At 42.0% G+C, this 15,533-nt stretch overlaps 1 protein-coding gene across 1 annotated transcript; it reads left to right on the forward strand.

Annotated features, from left to right (window-relative positions):
• Window positions 1–1,587: 1,587 nt before the first annotated feature.
• LOC306880627 (leucine-rich repeat and fibronectin type-III domain-containing protein 2-like) lies at window positions 1,588–11,253 on the forward strand (the record flags this gene model as incomplete). The annotated part of the gene is made up of 2 exons (XM_079434265.1): window positions 1,588–2,969; window positions 10,296–11,253. The coding sequence occupies exons 1-2, from the start codon at window positions 1,594–1,596 to the stop codon at window positions 11,251–11,253; spliced, it is 2,334 nt and encodes a 777-aa protein (XP_079290391.1). The 5' UTR covers window positions 1,588–1,593.
• Window positions 11,254–15,533: the final 4,280 nt, after the last annotated feature.

The following is a 15,533-nucleotide window of genomic DNA, read 5'->3' on the forward strand; positions in this document are numbered from 1 at the left end:
TTGAAATTGCATGTGAAATTTTTGCAATCTAAAAGTATAATTAAATGCTTAAATGTTAGGTGCGATTAATCACGATTAATTTCAGAAAAGAAATGTGTGATTAATTCGTACATTTTTTAATCAATTGACAGCAGTTTTTAGCCAAGCTCATTTTTCTTACCTTCTTGTGTTTCACTGTTTTCATGCCTGGTATTTTTAAAACGTACATTTATTCGTTTAGCAGACGTTTTTATTGGCTGGGATCTGACTGTTTGTAACATTAACCTATTCTGAACACACGTTCTGAAATTAAAGAGTTAAGATGAATATCTCATACTAAACTTAGCACCTGTGTGACGGTCTAACCGGTTGTAAGCACCTTGTGAGGCCTTGGCTTTGACCCCACCATGATTTATTCTGCTGTGTGTGTGGGTGTGTTGGGTCACAGTCCTGTGATGGAAGACTTGAAGACTGTGGAATGTACCTTGTAGTTGATGTTGCCTTTAGAATGAAGTCAGTTTATTCCCACATCCTGCATCTGTCCTGGCCTGCATGCTGCGGCACCGAAAGCAGAGCTCTGGCGCTGAGCCTCACGTGCAACTCAGCAGAAAACACTCTGACTATGTGCTATGTAAGCTTTAATGAAGCATCTTAGAATACTCAAGTGAAGTACTCACACATTGTTTCAACAAGGACTGCATGCTCCACACCCAGTGACACAAACACAAACCTTTCTGTTAATTAAGATGATTTATAGCTGCTTTGCGGATCTGTGTAGATTAATTATAATTTGGATGTAAATGTTACACTCCTCCTCATATAAATTAGACTTCATGATAATCAACTTTGTAATGATTACTAGTAGCTCACTCCTGATGACCATTTTATCATTCATGGCCACGGAGTGATTAAGTGTGGTTTTTCAGAAATCAGTTTATTTTCTGTATAGAGTCATGGAACTTGACAGAAGTGCTGTCGGTTTAAAGCACAACATTAACCTGCTGCTGAAGCCACAGACCTGCACTCTGTACATGCCCTCAACTCAAGATGTGTGAAACAGGCTGTACTCCCTATTGGAAAAACCAGCATATGATGGTTAGGTATGTTTTGAAGCACGGCAGCTGGTTTAAGCTGGTCCTGAGCAGGAGCTAGCCAGCTCAGCACCAACTAAGGACCAGCTCAAACAAGCTTATAACCAGCTCAGGACCAGCTTAAACCAGATAAAACCAGCTCAGGACCAGCTTAAACAAGCTCAAATCAGCTGCCATGCTTCAAAACATACCTAACCAGCATTTGCTGTTTTTTTTTTTCAACAGTGCTATCACATTCACAGCTCTGAGCTGATTTGATTCTCGGCAGTCCAAGCATCCTGCACATTTGTAACACACATTATGAATAAGTACTTCATTTGCACGAGAGTGGTTGTGAACTGTGCAGCTGTAGTAATTGAGTGACACTAGAAAGACACAACACACACACAGGTCGTCTGTTGCTTCTGAACATGTGTCACAGTAACACTGATTGAAATCATAAATGATTCTCCACTTGAAGAATGTCGATACTGATTATTCCTTATGCATTCTTGTCCTCCAGGTCCCTTAGTGTGAATCTACCATGGACCCCATGCTCTGTCAGATGCTGGTCCTGGGAATGGCTGTAATGATGGCCCGTGCGTGCCCCAAGTACTGCATGTGCCAGAACCTCTCGGAGTCACTGGGGACCCTGTGCCCAGCCAAAGGCTTGCTCTTCGTGCCACCTGACATAGATCGCAGCACTGTGGAGCTCCGGTTGGGGGGAAACTACATCCTTCGAATCACACAACAGGACTTTGCCAACATGACAGACTTGGTGGACCTTACGCTCTCCCGCAACACAATAAGCTACATCCAGCCCTTTTCCTTCGGGGACATGGAGACCCTCCGTTCTCTTCATATGGATAACAACCGTCTGGTGGAGTTGGGCCCCGATGACCTGCGAGGGCTGGTCAGCCTGCAGCATCTCATCCTCAATAATAACCAGCTGGGTCGCATCTCTGAGAAGGCGTTTGAAGACCTGGCGGCATCGCTCGAGGATCTGGACTTGTCCTACAACAACCTTCAGGCTCTTCCCTGGCATTCAGTCCGGCAGATGATCAACCTGCACCAGCTGAGTCTGGACCACAATTTGCTGGACTACATCCCCGAGGGGACCTTTGTGGATCTGGAGAGGCTGGCCCGCTTGGACCTGACCTCCAATCGGCTCCATAAGCTTCCGCCGGATCCCATCTTTGCACGAGCGCAGGATTCTGAGGCAACGACCACGCCGTTCGCCCCTCAGCTCTCACTCAGCATAGGAGGAAACCCGCTTCATTGCAACTGCGAGTTGCTTTGGTTCCGGCGTCTGGAGCGAGATGATGACCTGGAGACTTGTGCCTCACCTCCCGGCCTGAAGGGCCGCTACTTCTGGAACGTTCGAGAGGACGAGTTTTTGTGTGAGCAGCCTCTGATTACTCAGCACACCCACCGCATGCTGGTTCTGGAGGGGCAGACCGCCAGTCTACGGTGCGAAGCCATCGGAGATCCCATCCCAACCATACACTGGATGACCCCTGACAATCGACTGCTCGGGAACTCCTCTCGCACTGTGGTGTACCGCAACGGGACCCTGGAGATCCTGATCACCACTTCCAAGGACTACGGGACCTTCACTTGCATCGCAGCCAACCTGGCTGGTGAATCAACTGCTTCAGTGGAGTTGACAATTATCCAGCTGCCCCACATAAGCAACGGCACAGGCCAGGTGTCGCAACCCAAGTCCCGCCTGTCGGACATTACTGGTAGCTCAAGGACCATTAAAGGCGCTCCCAAAGGCCAGCCAGAGAAAGCGGTGTCTGTGTCTGAGGTGACTGCCGTGTCTGCCTTGGTCAGTTGGTCCATCAGCAAGACCGCTCCCAAAGTCAAAATGTACCAACTACAGTACAATTGCTCAGATGATGAAGTGCTCATCTACAGGTACGAAGCAGAGTGGCTTCTTTCACATTTCCAGGGCTATGACTGAAATACTGATCCCAGAGACAGATGTGTCGCAATTTATCAAACTATGGGGATCCAAGCGCTTTTTGGTTTGATCGGTGTAGGTAGTTTACCGGGAGTTTTTGGTGGGGGGGATCTTTCTTTAGAAAAGACTGTCAGTTCTGTCAAGTGTTTTGTTGTTTAGGCAGCAAGTGGTACACCGGACAGTTTATATAGCATACATTTGTAAACTGTAGCTGTCTGCAGGGGTTCGTCCTTCATCCTTCACTATGTCCCCTTGACTAATACAGTATGTAGTATGCATCTCTTCTCTTCTCTGTTGCTCTCATTTGCTTTATGTCTGCTTTATCATTCTCTGTCTTCACAAAGTGTATTCTGAGACTCCATGGGTAGATAGTATGTCAATCCTCTGCTCTTTGATGAGGTAAAAGTATATTACAGCAGCTGCTACAGTGCAGTATTAGAAGGGGAAAACAGACAGAAGGAAAATCAAATGACTTCATGTCAGTTAAGCCATTTACCCATTAATATTTGACGAAACTGCTTGGCTTAGCTCATTGGCAGTAATTTGGTGTGGCATCTTTATTAGTGTTGTGCCGGTGTGAGAGATAAATTATTGACTCGTTTCTTCATAATGGTTCAATGAGCTGTTCTGGGAAATGTTTTGATCAGCTTAATGAGTAAATAAACTCTCACCGTGGCCAAGATTATGCTATCATAACCAGCCGCAACGCGACAAGATTTCTAGCTCTAGCAATATTTCTATCATCGCTCGAAGTAAAAACACAATGATATCACAGCCTGCAAGAATGGTGAGGCTGAGATCTCTCTGTCTGCATTCTCTCTCACACTCAAAAGAGCTTGAAACTGAGAGCACACACCTTGTATTTTGATGATTTCAGTGATGTGTCTAAGGTTTTCTTCGTGGAAGGATTTGTCAACACTGGACATTAGTGTACATGAGGCGTTTGGTCCAGTGAGTTTTTGGTATGGGCTGGGCTGCTGGTGTGACACTGATTATATAGAATAGAGATGAATGCTTGTATGACTTGTAGCCTGCTTCAGACAGCTTGAGGATTTCTGACCTATGATCACATTTGCTGATTCCTTGCAAGTAAATATGTGTGATGAACTGTTTCATCACGTCTCGCTGCGATGTTAGGACGCCATGTCAATGTGTCACTTCCGTGTCACTAGCGTCAAAAATAACAATCGTTCAGTCAAATGGATAGTCCCTTATTTGGTTCTTGTATCTGAGTGCATGCTGCATATAAATCATAATGCGTATTATATATATATATACATAATATTATAAATCAGTTGTTTTGAAAATAAACAACATATTTTCTCACATTTGGCACTTGGCGATTCGAAACATCTCTGCCCAGAGTGTTCAGCATTCAGGTGTTTCCTTCAACCATGGACACATTTGACTCTGTGGGCATTTACTTGCTTAAAATACAAAGTAATTTCTTGCTTCCTTCATTTCTAGCATTTTTTCTACCAATTCACACACACCTTTGGAAAACTTGACACAATTACAGCTCAATTGAAAATGATACACCATTAACATAATATTTACCTATTTCAACATGCACTGTTGACTCATTTGGTAAACAAGTACAGTAATTTTGGTAAAACTTAATGAGGGGTATGTTTGTTGGACCTGGTGGAAATGATGACACCTATTTAGTGTTGAGTCCTTTTTTTGGTAAAAAGTACATAAATAAAATGTAATAAACTCATATGTTGTTTGACAGATTGTTATATAAGACTATGATTACAAAACAAAAATACATGGAAATATTCCCATATATGGCAAACTGGAGTTTATGTTTTTCAGTATACTGCAATATTTGCATGGACCATGTATGGTTATACATCAATACATATAAAAACTATATAGCAATGAAGACAAAAACTGCACTGCATGTTTTATGTAATAGCTTTATTAAAGGATTCAGCTGTCAGTTTGCGTAGATTTTTCAGTATACAAATGATATATTATTCTGTATATTTTCAGTAAGTTAATATATTGATCATTCTTATATAAAGAAATATATTTTCTTTGCATAAGGGTTGACGTCTGGATCTGAAACAAGAGCAAAACAATAAAATCTAAATATGAAACACATTTAGCCAAAACAAATGATGAAAGCACAATGGGATTTTTTTTTTTTATGTGGCCTTCAAATAACAAAAAGAAAAATGTTGTAATGTGTTAGTTTTAATTAAAACAATCAAGGAGAGGTAGTTACGTCTTTGACAGCTAACAAAGAGCTCAGGTTTCAGAGTGAAGAAGAAGAAGAAGAAGAGAGGATGAGAGGAAGATGAGCTGAAAGGAGGGGCTTTATTTAACGAGCTCATGCTGATTGTTTACAGGAAATCTGAGAAGAGCGTCAACATTCATTCTGCTCTTATTTGTGTTTCTGTTCTAATTAAACACAATTAACCTGTGCATGCCGACAGACTAAAACTGATTAGCATTAGAGGTGGAGGAATATGAGACAACATCAACAACAAACTCAATCCGGCTCCAACAACGACTCCTAAAAGCAGCCATGAGGCACACGTGAGTGATGCTTGACTGTTCACGGCCTTCTGTCGAAACCTAAAACAAATCTGTACAGAAATGAAATATATAATATAGCTAGATTTAAAGGAAGAAAAACTCTTGACACCCTGAGGCCAGCATTTAACCCATCCAAGTGCACACACACACCCGGAGGCAGTGGGCGTTCAGTGCCTTGCTCAAGGGTCTCACCTCAGTCATGGTTTTGAAGGTGGAGAGAGCGCTGGTTATTCACTCCCCACACCTACAAATCCTGCCAGATCTGAGACTCGAACCCGCAACCTTCGGGTTATAACTCGACTCTCTATCCATTAGGCCACAACTGCCCTGACAACTGAGATGGGTGTATTAAAGTGTGTCACCCTATGCACACGTCTCTAGTGCAGTACATACTGACTGCTGCAGACCTCAGACACACACACTCCAAATAAACACTTACCACATTCTCACTGGTGTTTTCACGTTCTTGCACTATGGCTTGAGATGGTTTCTTTATTAATATACATCAAGCGTAGCGTTAGTTCTGGCAGATCACTTTAGTCAAGCTTGCATCAGCTGACTCTCAGCTGATCCCCATCTACCTATAGGAATACGACTAAGCGCCCATATATAAGGTCCCCCAGTATTATCAGCAGTTTTCGCATTGCTCGATAGCTAATTACCCTCCTCCATCCCCGGCTCCTCCTCTTGTCAGTCAGGATCCAGCCTTCTGATTCTCCTTTGAATCAGACTAATTCTAAAATGTGTACATAAAATTACTGAACTTTAACAATATCTGCAATACTTTTGTTGGTTCTGTTCTGTTTACCCTGGGGAGTTATCGCTGCTCTCCCTGCTCTTATCTATGCTAGGCTGCATGGATGCGCAGGGAGTTCTTGCCCAGAACAGAATCCAAACTGTATGCTAATTGTCAATCATCTTTGACGATAGTGGTCCTGACAGAAATCTGTGATATAGGATAGGCCATCTGCTCATGGCAACAGCACAGATGGGTAGAAGAAATAAAGCCAATTACTGCTGGCTGTCAGCTCAGCGGGGAAGAACTGAAGTGAACTAAGTGAAGTTCACATAAAAATAAGAGCCGTCCAGTCGTGTCTAGTGGATGGGTGAGCAACGCTTTTGGACGTTTGACTGCTAGCGTAAAATCTGGTCTAATTTGTAGCTTCTTGTATGAAATAGTTGATGCCAGGATAGTAAGCATGGCAAACGTCATTCATTAGGACAGAAAATGCTGAAGAAATTAACAATAACATGCATTAATGCATAGACTTTTTTTTAATGTCAGCGTGTCCAGAAGTAATAAATGCAGTAGCTCAAAGCACTGATTGTGGATGTCAAATAAAATGCTTAATTTTTAAAAAAGATTTTTAATATGTAATTCATGCCTCTAATTGGGGCAGTCGTGGCCTAATGGATAGAGAGTTGGACTTGTAACCTGAAGGTCGTAGGTTCGGGTCTCAGGTCCGGAAGTGATTGTAGGTGGGGGAGTGAATAACCAACACTCTCTCCACCCTCAATACCACGACTGAGGTGAGACCCTTGAGCAAAGCACTGAACCCCCAACTGCGCCGCAGCATTGGCTGCCCACTGCTCCGGGTGTATGTTCACTACTGTGTGTACACTTGGATGGGTTAAATGCAGAGAACAAATTCCGAGGATGTCACCATACTTGGCCACACACCACTTCCCTTTCCTTTTTATTTTTTAATATGGGCAAATCCAGTAACTAAATGTTTCTCGTATTGGGCCACTACCAGCTACCATCAATCAGACTGGAACGAATCTCATTCAGACATTGCTGTCTTTGTGTGCAGTAAGCATCAGGCGGCAGCAGTTTATGGAGAAAGAGCAAAAATAGTGCATTCGGGCTATTGACGTCACACCGTACACGTCCCAAGTGTGAACTAATGCTTGAAATCTAATCTGGCACATTTTTTAAATCTGATTTAAATTGGATTCTCAGCCACTGGGGTTTGGAAAAATCTTGTTTTTTTGTTTGTTTGTTTTTTTCACATGTCTGTGATATCAGGTCAGATTTCAAGTAGTTTTTCATAATTTCAGATGACATGTAAGTGCAAAGTGTACTGTAGCATCTGCTGCTGTCTGAATATCATCCTCTCATTCCCTGCTCTGCATAAAACAATAGCATCTGCTAAATGAATAATGCTTTGGAAATAATGTAATTATGAGTTCTGGGCTCTAAGAACAGGGTTGAAAACTATTTCAATCTGAAACATGACAGAAACACTGAATTATAATATGTATAATCTATATAGAAAGATCAGTGAGTGGAAAGGCAGGTCTGTACACTAAAATCCAACAGTTCTTCTAACAAACAGTTTTTAGTTAACTTAATGTCTACAAATCTAGTAATATTTACTATTCATATACGTTTCCTTGTTTACTCAGAAAACCCAAAATGATTGGTTTGAGTGCCATTTTGTAAAAGAGAAAAAAAGAGTTTTTGAAGTGGGGCAATTCTTAATGGACTTTTCATTAATTTCCTCCTCTTCTGCAGTTATCTTTCTCTAGTTGCATTCACTCATTTCCAAAAGTCATCTTGAATGTTGATTTCTTAGTACAACAGAAAAAACTGAGAGAAAATCACATAAGCTGACTTCATAAATTGATGTTGATTTTCCTAAAATGTTTTTGTTTGAACTTGCCCTTATAGCGATAGTGCTCCTTTTGGTTGGGCACTTGGAACTTTACTGTTATTGTAATTCATGTTCTATTGCTGCAGCGATGCATCATGAAATCAGTTATTTGGTTTCAAGGGAAGAGAGGTAGAAAAAGGTTGCTTTTGGAGGTGACCTGACTTCTAATTACTTCATTAGCTAGACTTTTTTCATGTTAATTAATGATGTTTTACAATTTTATTATAATTCATAAGCAGCTTGTGAAGCTTTTAATTGGGTTGATGTAATCCTTCAGTATTTGTGGCAATATCTTGCAATCGACCATGCTTGAGTCACACACAAACTTCAAAATTTACATTTATTTTTTATTAATTGAAACAATAACAATTTTATTTGCTCCTTTTGTTGTGCTACTAATAAAAAATAAAAATTAAATTAAATTGCAGCAAATAAAATTGGCAAATTAAACAAAAAAAAGAAGGGAAAAAAACAGTAAAACAAAGCAATTGCATAATTTATTCATGCCGCAGTGCACTCTTAGAGTCAATAACTCTGAGTAGCTATACTAAGTCAAGAGTAAATCTAAAGTAAATTATCAAGTACCCCCTACAGTTGCTTTTTAGTTACTAGAACTCTCGTGTAAGTGAAATATACTAAGCATTTGTTAAAGGGGTCATGACATGTTATTTTTATTATTTTAATATGTTCCTTGAGGTTTATAATGTTAATGTTAATAAAGTTTTTTGCACAAAAAATAAATAAATATGTGGAAAAATTATTATTTTCAACCCTCATTCTGACCCTCTGTCTAAAAAGACCTGTTTTTAAGCCACAGTTCTGATTGGCTAACATCACTGCATAGGAAACAGTTTCAACGCTCCCTCGCTATTTGCATTGTTTTGAGTGTTTTGACAACATGATCAAAATAAAACATTTCCAGACGAAGCATTATGAAATCATTTACTTACGGTTTTTGATGCAGCTGCAGTCAGATCTAGTTCCGCTTCATCTTTCAACAAATGTTTCTTTGTGACTCTTCATGACACTGTGCCTCGTTTACAAAACAAAATCCTCCAACCAATCCTCAGACACGATCCAGGATGCCATTAAAAATAAACTATCCACTTGTTCCTTACGCTGGGATCCTTCTGATATCTGTACAAGACGTGTTTTAACCAAACGCGTCAAAGTGAACGGTCTTTCCCTAATTTGTCCTGATGACAGACTCGAGCGCTGGACTGTGCCAGAAAGTGAAATGCATCTGTGCACTGTATCCAGTGCAATCAAGATAGCGCAGTGATTGTCATTTCTATTAGCTTTTGACACGACACTCGCATTCAGCGTGATCAAGTGTTAGCCATTAGCGACTGAACGCCAGTGGGTGGGGCATATCGTGAGAAGAAGACTATTCATCGATGTCTTGCTCTGGAGGCAGTGTTTATGCAAACGACTGTGCCCAGATGACGTCACCTTGTCCCATCAGATCTAAAACAAGCCGTTTTCTGAGGGTTATTACATAATTTTGGGGCAGTCGTGGCCTAATGGATAGAGAGTTGGACTTATAACCTGATGGTTGTGGGTTTGAGTCTCCGGTCCGGCAGGGATTGTAGGTGGGGGAGTGAATGTCCAGCGCTCTCTCCACCCTCAATACCACGACTGAGGTGAGACCCTTGAGCAAGACACTGAACCCCCAACTGCTCCCCGGGCACTGCATCATTGGCTGCCCACTGCTCCGGGTGTATGTTCGCTGAGTATGGGTCACCATACTTGGCCACACACCACTTCCCTTTCCCTTAAATGCTTTTTTATTGATGATGAGGACATTAAGTTATGAAACTTTTTAAAAAAAAGCATACGGAGACCTCTTCTGTATCAAAAAATCAAGGAAAATTTGGTTTCTCATGTCATGATCCCTTTCATACAACATACTATCACTATTTCACTTAGTTTAAGGCAATCGGTTTGCATGCTTTTTTTTAAGTAAGCCTAACAAATAAGATTTTACAGTGTAGTGAATAATGCACTTTCACAGTATTGATATTGATTGAGTTGATGTGAACTGTGTTTGATGAGTTTGTGGTTGTGTGTCTGCAGAATGATTCCTCCCTCCAGTAAGGCCTTCCACGTCACCAACCTGGTATCAGGGACTCTCTATGACCTGTGTGTGCTGGCCGCCTGGGACGACTCGGCCACCACGCTCACTGCCACTAACGTGGTGGGCTGTGTGCAGTTCTACACCCGTGACGAGTACCCGCAGTGCCAGTCTCTGCACGGACAGCTGCTGGGCGGCACCATGATCCTGGTGGTGGGCGGCGTGATCGTGGCCACGCTGCTGGTGTTCATCGTCATCCTGATGGTGCGCTACAAGGCGGGTGATGGCGGCGAAACCCCCGCCAGCAAGCTGAGCAACTTCAGTGAGACATACTCTCAGACCAACGAAGGGAGGCCGGGGCAGAACGGACTGCCCCTGCTGGTGCCCAAGCCTAAAGTGAGCATGCAGGATGAAGCGGTCGAATTCAAGTGCGGTTCGCTCCAGAGCAGCGTGTCATCTTCCTCCTCCTCTTCCTCCTCGGGTTCAGCAGATCCCACGTCCTATAGCCCCAACAGTGCCCTTGCCAGCAACTGGAGGTCCGCACCTCCCAAGCCCCACACCAACTTAGATCAGCTTCTAGGGGCCTTCATGTCGCTGGAGGTTCGGGGCCAGGCCAAGGAGCCACAACCGTCTGGGGGCCCCATGAGTGCGGCTTCTGCTTCGGCCCCAGCGAGCTCAACTGACAAGGAGCCTCTGTTGGGCCGGACGCTGGACTCACGGCTCAGCAAGCTGCTCGTGCTGCCTCTGGACTCCAAACCCAAGAGGAGCCATTCTTTCGACATGGGCGACTTCACAGTGTCCACGGCGCAGCAGCTGTGCTCGTACCCGCGCCGAATCAGCAGCATCTGGACCAAACGCAGCCTGTCAGTGAACGGCATGTTGCTTCAGTGCGACGAGGAGGGCGACAGCGGCGGGAGCAAAGGCACCATCGAGAGCTGGGTTATGGAGAGTACTGTTTAGGGGCTGGGATGTACGGGAAGAAAGATGATATAAACCCCATCATGCATGACTCTGAATATGTTTTTTATTATTGCTATTCGCCTTGCCATATCCAGAACAGACGCAACATTCAGGGGGGAAATTCACGGAATGGTTGCACATGTCAAATCTTTATTATGACCCTTGGTTTATAGCACGAACATGCCTAATTTCTAAGTAAAGTAGGCTCATTGTAGCTTGCGCCTTAAGCCCAAAATATACAACGGTTTTTATGCATACATGAGGATCGGCATACAGTGCAGGATGCAAATTTCGTTACATGCACCATCCGATTTTTGTAACCGCACTTACTTTGTACGCACAGGTCGCACATGCACATTGAATTTATTTTGCAGTAATCAGTTGTTCCACAAGGTGGCAACACTGTCCTTGGGCCATTGTTTCAAACTAAACTGAAACTAAAGAGACAAGTCTGCAGCAACAAGAGATTCTCACATTGACAAGCGCTTGTGAGCGAGAGGGTAAGGGATATCACTGATTTGGTTTAAAAGAGTTTAAAAAATATCCGTTATCGGCCATAACTTATGGGGAAAAATCGAGCAGACACTGGACATGGATGAAGCTTTTTTGAGCGCATATGTCAACCGCCTGCATTCACGCAAAAAATCAAATAGAGTATACTTTGAAAGGCTACGCATTCGACTGTACGCATACGCTAGCGTACACATACAAAATAGAAGTATACTATGGTCTTTAAGGTCCTGACACACCAACATTGGGCCGTTGTTAAGTGTAAGTCAGCTTAGTTTTTGTAGTGTGTTGAACTGGTGTCCGTCCGCATTGGTGCCGTCAGTGAGAGACAGAACTCTGATTGGCTGTTCAGCTTGGTGAAAAAGACAAGTGATCAAGGTCAACAACGAAGTCACGGCTAAATTGATCTCATCTTACCTGTGCATTTCACCATGCAAAAATGTTCATAACAGCATGAGCTGGAATGAAAAAAGTGATTAATATTATTCATATTCAAAATCGTAAGCAAGCACAGCTTTGTATATGGTTTTTATATAGGCAGTCCTAGTTTTGGTTTCCCTTCTTGAATGACGAATATATTGCATTGATACCTGCTGGTACAGACAGTTACTTCCTTTCATGCAAACACAGGCTGTACCTGTAGTTGGCCATTGGCTGTAGTCTTTGCAGTGTGTTCAAGCAAACACGACAGCCAGCTTTAGTCGCCGCTAGTTCTTTGACGTTGGTTTGGTGTGTCACGGCCTTTACATGATCTGCACAATCCTAAACCTGTGCAGGCGATGCGTTAGTGGTCGTTATTCATTCCTAGTGAATCCCCCCCAGTCTGCTGTGCTGACTCATTGGTGTGAGACGTACGTGTGTGTGTGTGTGTGTGTGTGTGTGTCATCTTTATGTCTTATTTGTGACTGAATCGGACAGGTTGGAATGAATGTGGGACAAACTCTTGTGCTACTGCGGGTTTTCACAGCTGGTATGGGAACTGAAGCACATAGACAGAGGAAATTGTAGCAAATTGCCATGCCAGCAGTTTCCCTGAAGAGCAGCATAAAGACTGTGAATATCTTCATGTGCAACATTGTTCATATGTGTAATGAATTAAAACATTTATATATTTTTTATCTTGTTGGTCAGACGCTCCTCTTTCTTGATGAAAGAGAATTCCTGAACCTTCACGGCATTTATCTCACTCCCTTCAAGGTTTTGAGAAATCATGTGTACGGTTTCAATGAATCCTCAGATATATGAAGCGGCTGTTTACGTGTGATGTTTTTCTATATTCCTGTATTTACTAAGGTGATGGAAAGACATGAGACATTAATATTGAAAAACGGCTGTGTGCAGATATCTTGAAATGTGTCTGTTGTTTGATTTTAAGTAATTTAATAATATAAACCAACTTTATTTTGTGTGATTTAAAACACAAGGCTAGTCCAGTGGTTCTTACACAGGGGCCGGTGTCCACTCGGGGGCCTTTTTAATATATTGAAATGATCTAAATTAAAATGCTTTTAAAAAGCTGTATTTGCTTTTCAGCATCAATAACTATTTTTTTTTATCAAAGAACATACAGTCTTGTGAATACTGTGTTGGTCAACTGGGGCTGTAGATTGAGAAAGGTTGAGAACCACTGGCCTTGGTCATATCATCAAAGACAGCTGAAAGAATCGACGTGCATCAGAATATCACTCTGGGTTCACTGTTATTTGTCCTGCTTCACATTCACACTACAGAATGCCGTGTCACTCCTCTTCTGAGTGCTTCATCTGGTTCTGTTCACACACAGTTCATTTATCAACAGGAGTGACACCGCATTATACAGCCCAGTTCATTCCTGGAGGATTCAGCCAGTGACAGCTGCATTTATATGGAGTTCAGGAGGACGCTGACGGCTCGTCTGAGGTGCTGGAAGTCTGTCTGAACTCAGTCAGTTTTTGATATTTCTTTTTCTCCACCATAGCTCATGCACCAGCCCTGTGGATCATCACTGTGTCTGAATTACTGAAACCAAAACACAGAACTGCTACATAGAAATGTGTCCATGCCTAAAACTAAATTGACTCTGAAGCAGCTCACAAATGATAATGAAGCTATATAAAATAAACATTATTATTAGTATTATCATTATTGAGAAAGCCAACTTAGTCATCCACTATATAAACAACTTCTTCTGAGCCTAAATTGAGTCAGTATCTCCTCTTAGAACTTTAAAGCTAGATCCACCAAACTGGGCTCAGACCTTCAGACTGATCTTAAGTTAGTTGCTATATCTCTTCTGACTGATCAGACTTAAGAACTGGCAGTTGCGGCCGACTTTATTTCAGTATGGTGATGTATTTCCATCTGAAAGGGAATATTGAATAGAGGGTGGGGTTGTATTTTAGTGCTCCTCCTCTCATCTTGTTGGAGGGGAGGTTTAAGCATATTCTGCCCGAGCCGGCAAACTGACGTCATCAGAGAAGGATGCATCTTTTAGGAAGCAAACATGAAAGAAATACTATAGTGATTTATAGTAAATACTATAACGTTTTTGTAAAGTGTTGTAAATAATATAATATATACATTATAATACACTTTACCATAGTATGGTTCAACAACACTATAGTATTAACTATAACTTACTATAGTGTTTTTTTCATGTGGGTCTACACTTGCAGGATATGAACCTACAGTTTGAACAAACAACACAACTGACAATAAGTGTCACATTTAGAATACAACCTTTTATTAATGTGACGTGAGGATGTGAGAAAGCAGCTCATTCCCCGTCAGAGGACTCTTGTGTCTGGACTGCGTCTCCTTGTGCCGTGTTTAGTAATCCTGACACTACACAACAACTCACAGCGCTGCGGGAAATGCCCATTCCACTGACATGAAACCTGTGCACACAGCATAAAACACATGCTGAGAATGCAAAGAAATATACAGTCAAGTGAGTGATATTAAGGATTCATTTACTTCTTGGGGCAGTTAGGCCTTATTTGGAGGTGTTAGCTTGTGCAGTGTAAAATGATCTGTGAGATTTAGTGTTTGTGGATGTTACCATTCATTTGTCTTCTCATTGAAGTGCTCCACATCAGAAGTTGTGAAGACTCCATTAAACCCCCCAACAGCAAACAACTGATCATCAACCACCTGGATTTTGAAGAAGGTAAAAAGGAAATTAAATTATGTTCAGCTGAAGGCTTTACCTTTATATGAACAAATCTGAGTATTAATTGAACACTTCAATGAAACATAATAATGCACAATATAAAATGTCTCGACTCTTGGAATTAGGTAGATGCTTTCATAGTCCAACACACTGGGCGATATTTATTCATTTTGATTTTTCCATGAAGCCTTCTAGAGTTTTTGACTTTTGCAACATTCTACTTACTGTCAATATGGAACCAATACAGTTTCCCTATATTCATAATTACCCAATCATTATTAGAATGTTATTTCATATTTTCAGTAGATGCAGATTAATTGTCCACATCTCACCTGCCAAATTTGCCAAAGTTGCTACGTGGGTTGTACATAGATTCAATATCACACCAAACGTTGGTCAGTGGGTTGTAGGTTTCTGCACTCCGCAAACGACTGGCACCATCAAAACCACCAACTTTTAAAATCACATTTTTAGTTATGCCTTCTGTGCCCTGCAAACAAGCCTGCACTGGCCCTTTATAGGCCCACTTAGGGCTACCCAAAGGGCCCCCAGCACAGGGCCTCTGAGATTTTGCTCATTGGCAAAACGTTGGCCCTTTAGCCCACACTATTAATCTACA

Source organism: Barbus barbus (genome assembly GCF_936440315.1).
Source record: "Barbus barbus genome assembly, chromosome: 14".
Lineage (NCBI taxonomy): Eukaryota > Metazoa > Chordata > Actinopteri > Cypriniformes > Cyprinidae > Barbus > Barbus barbus.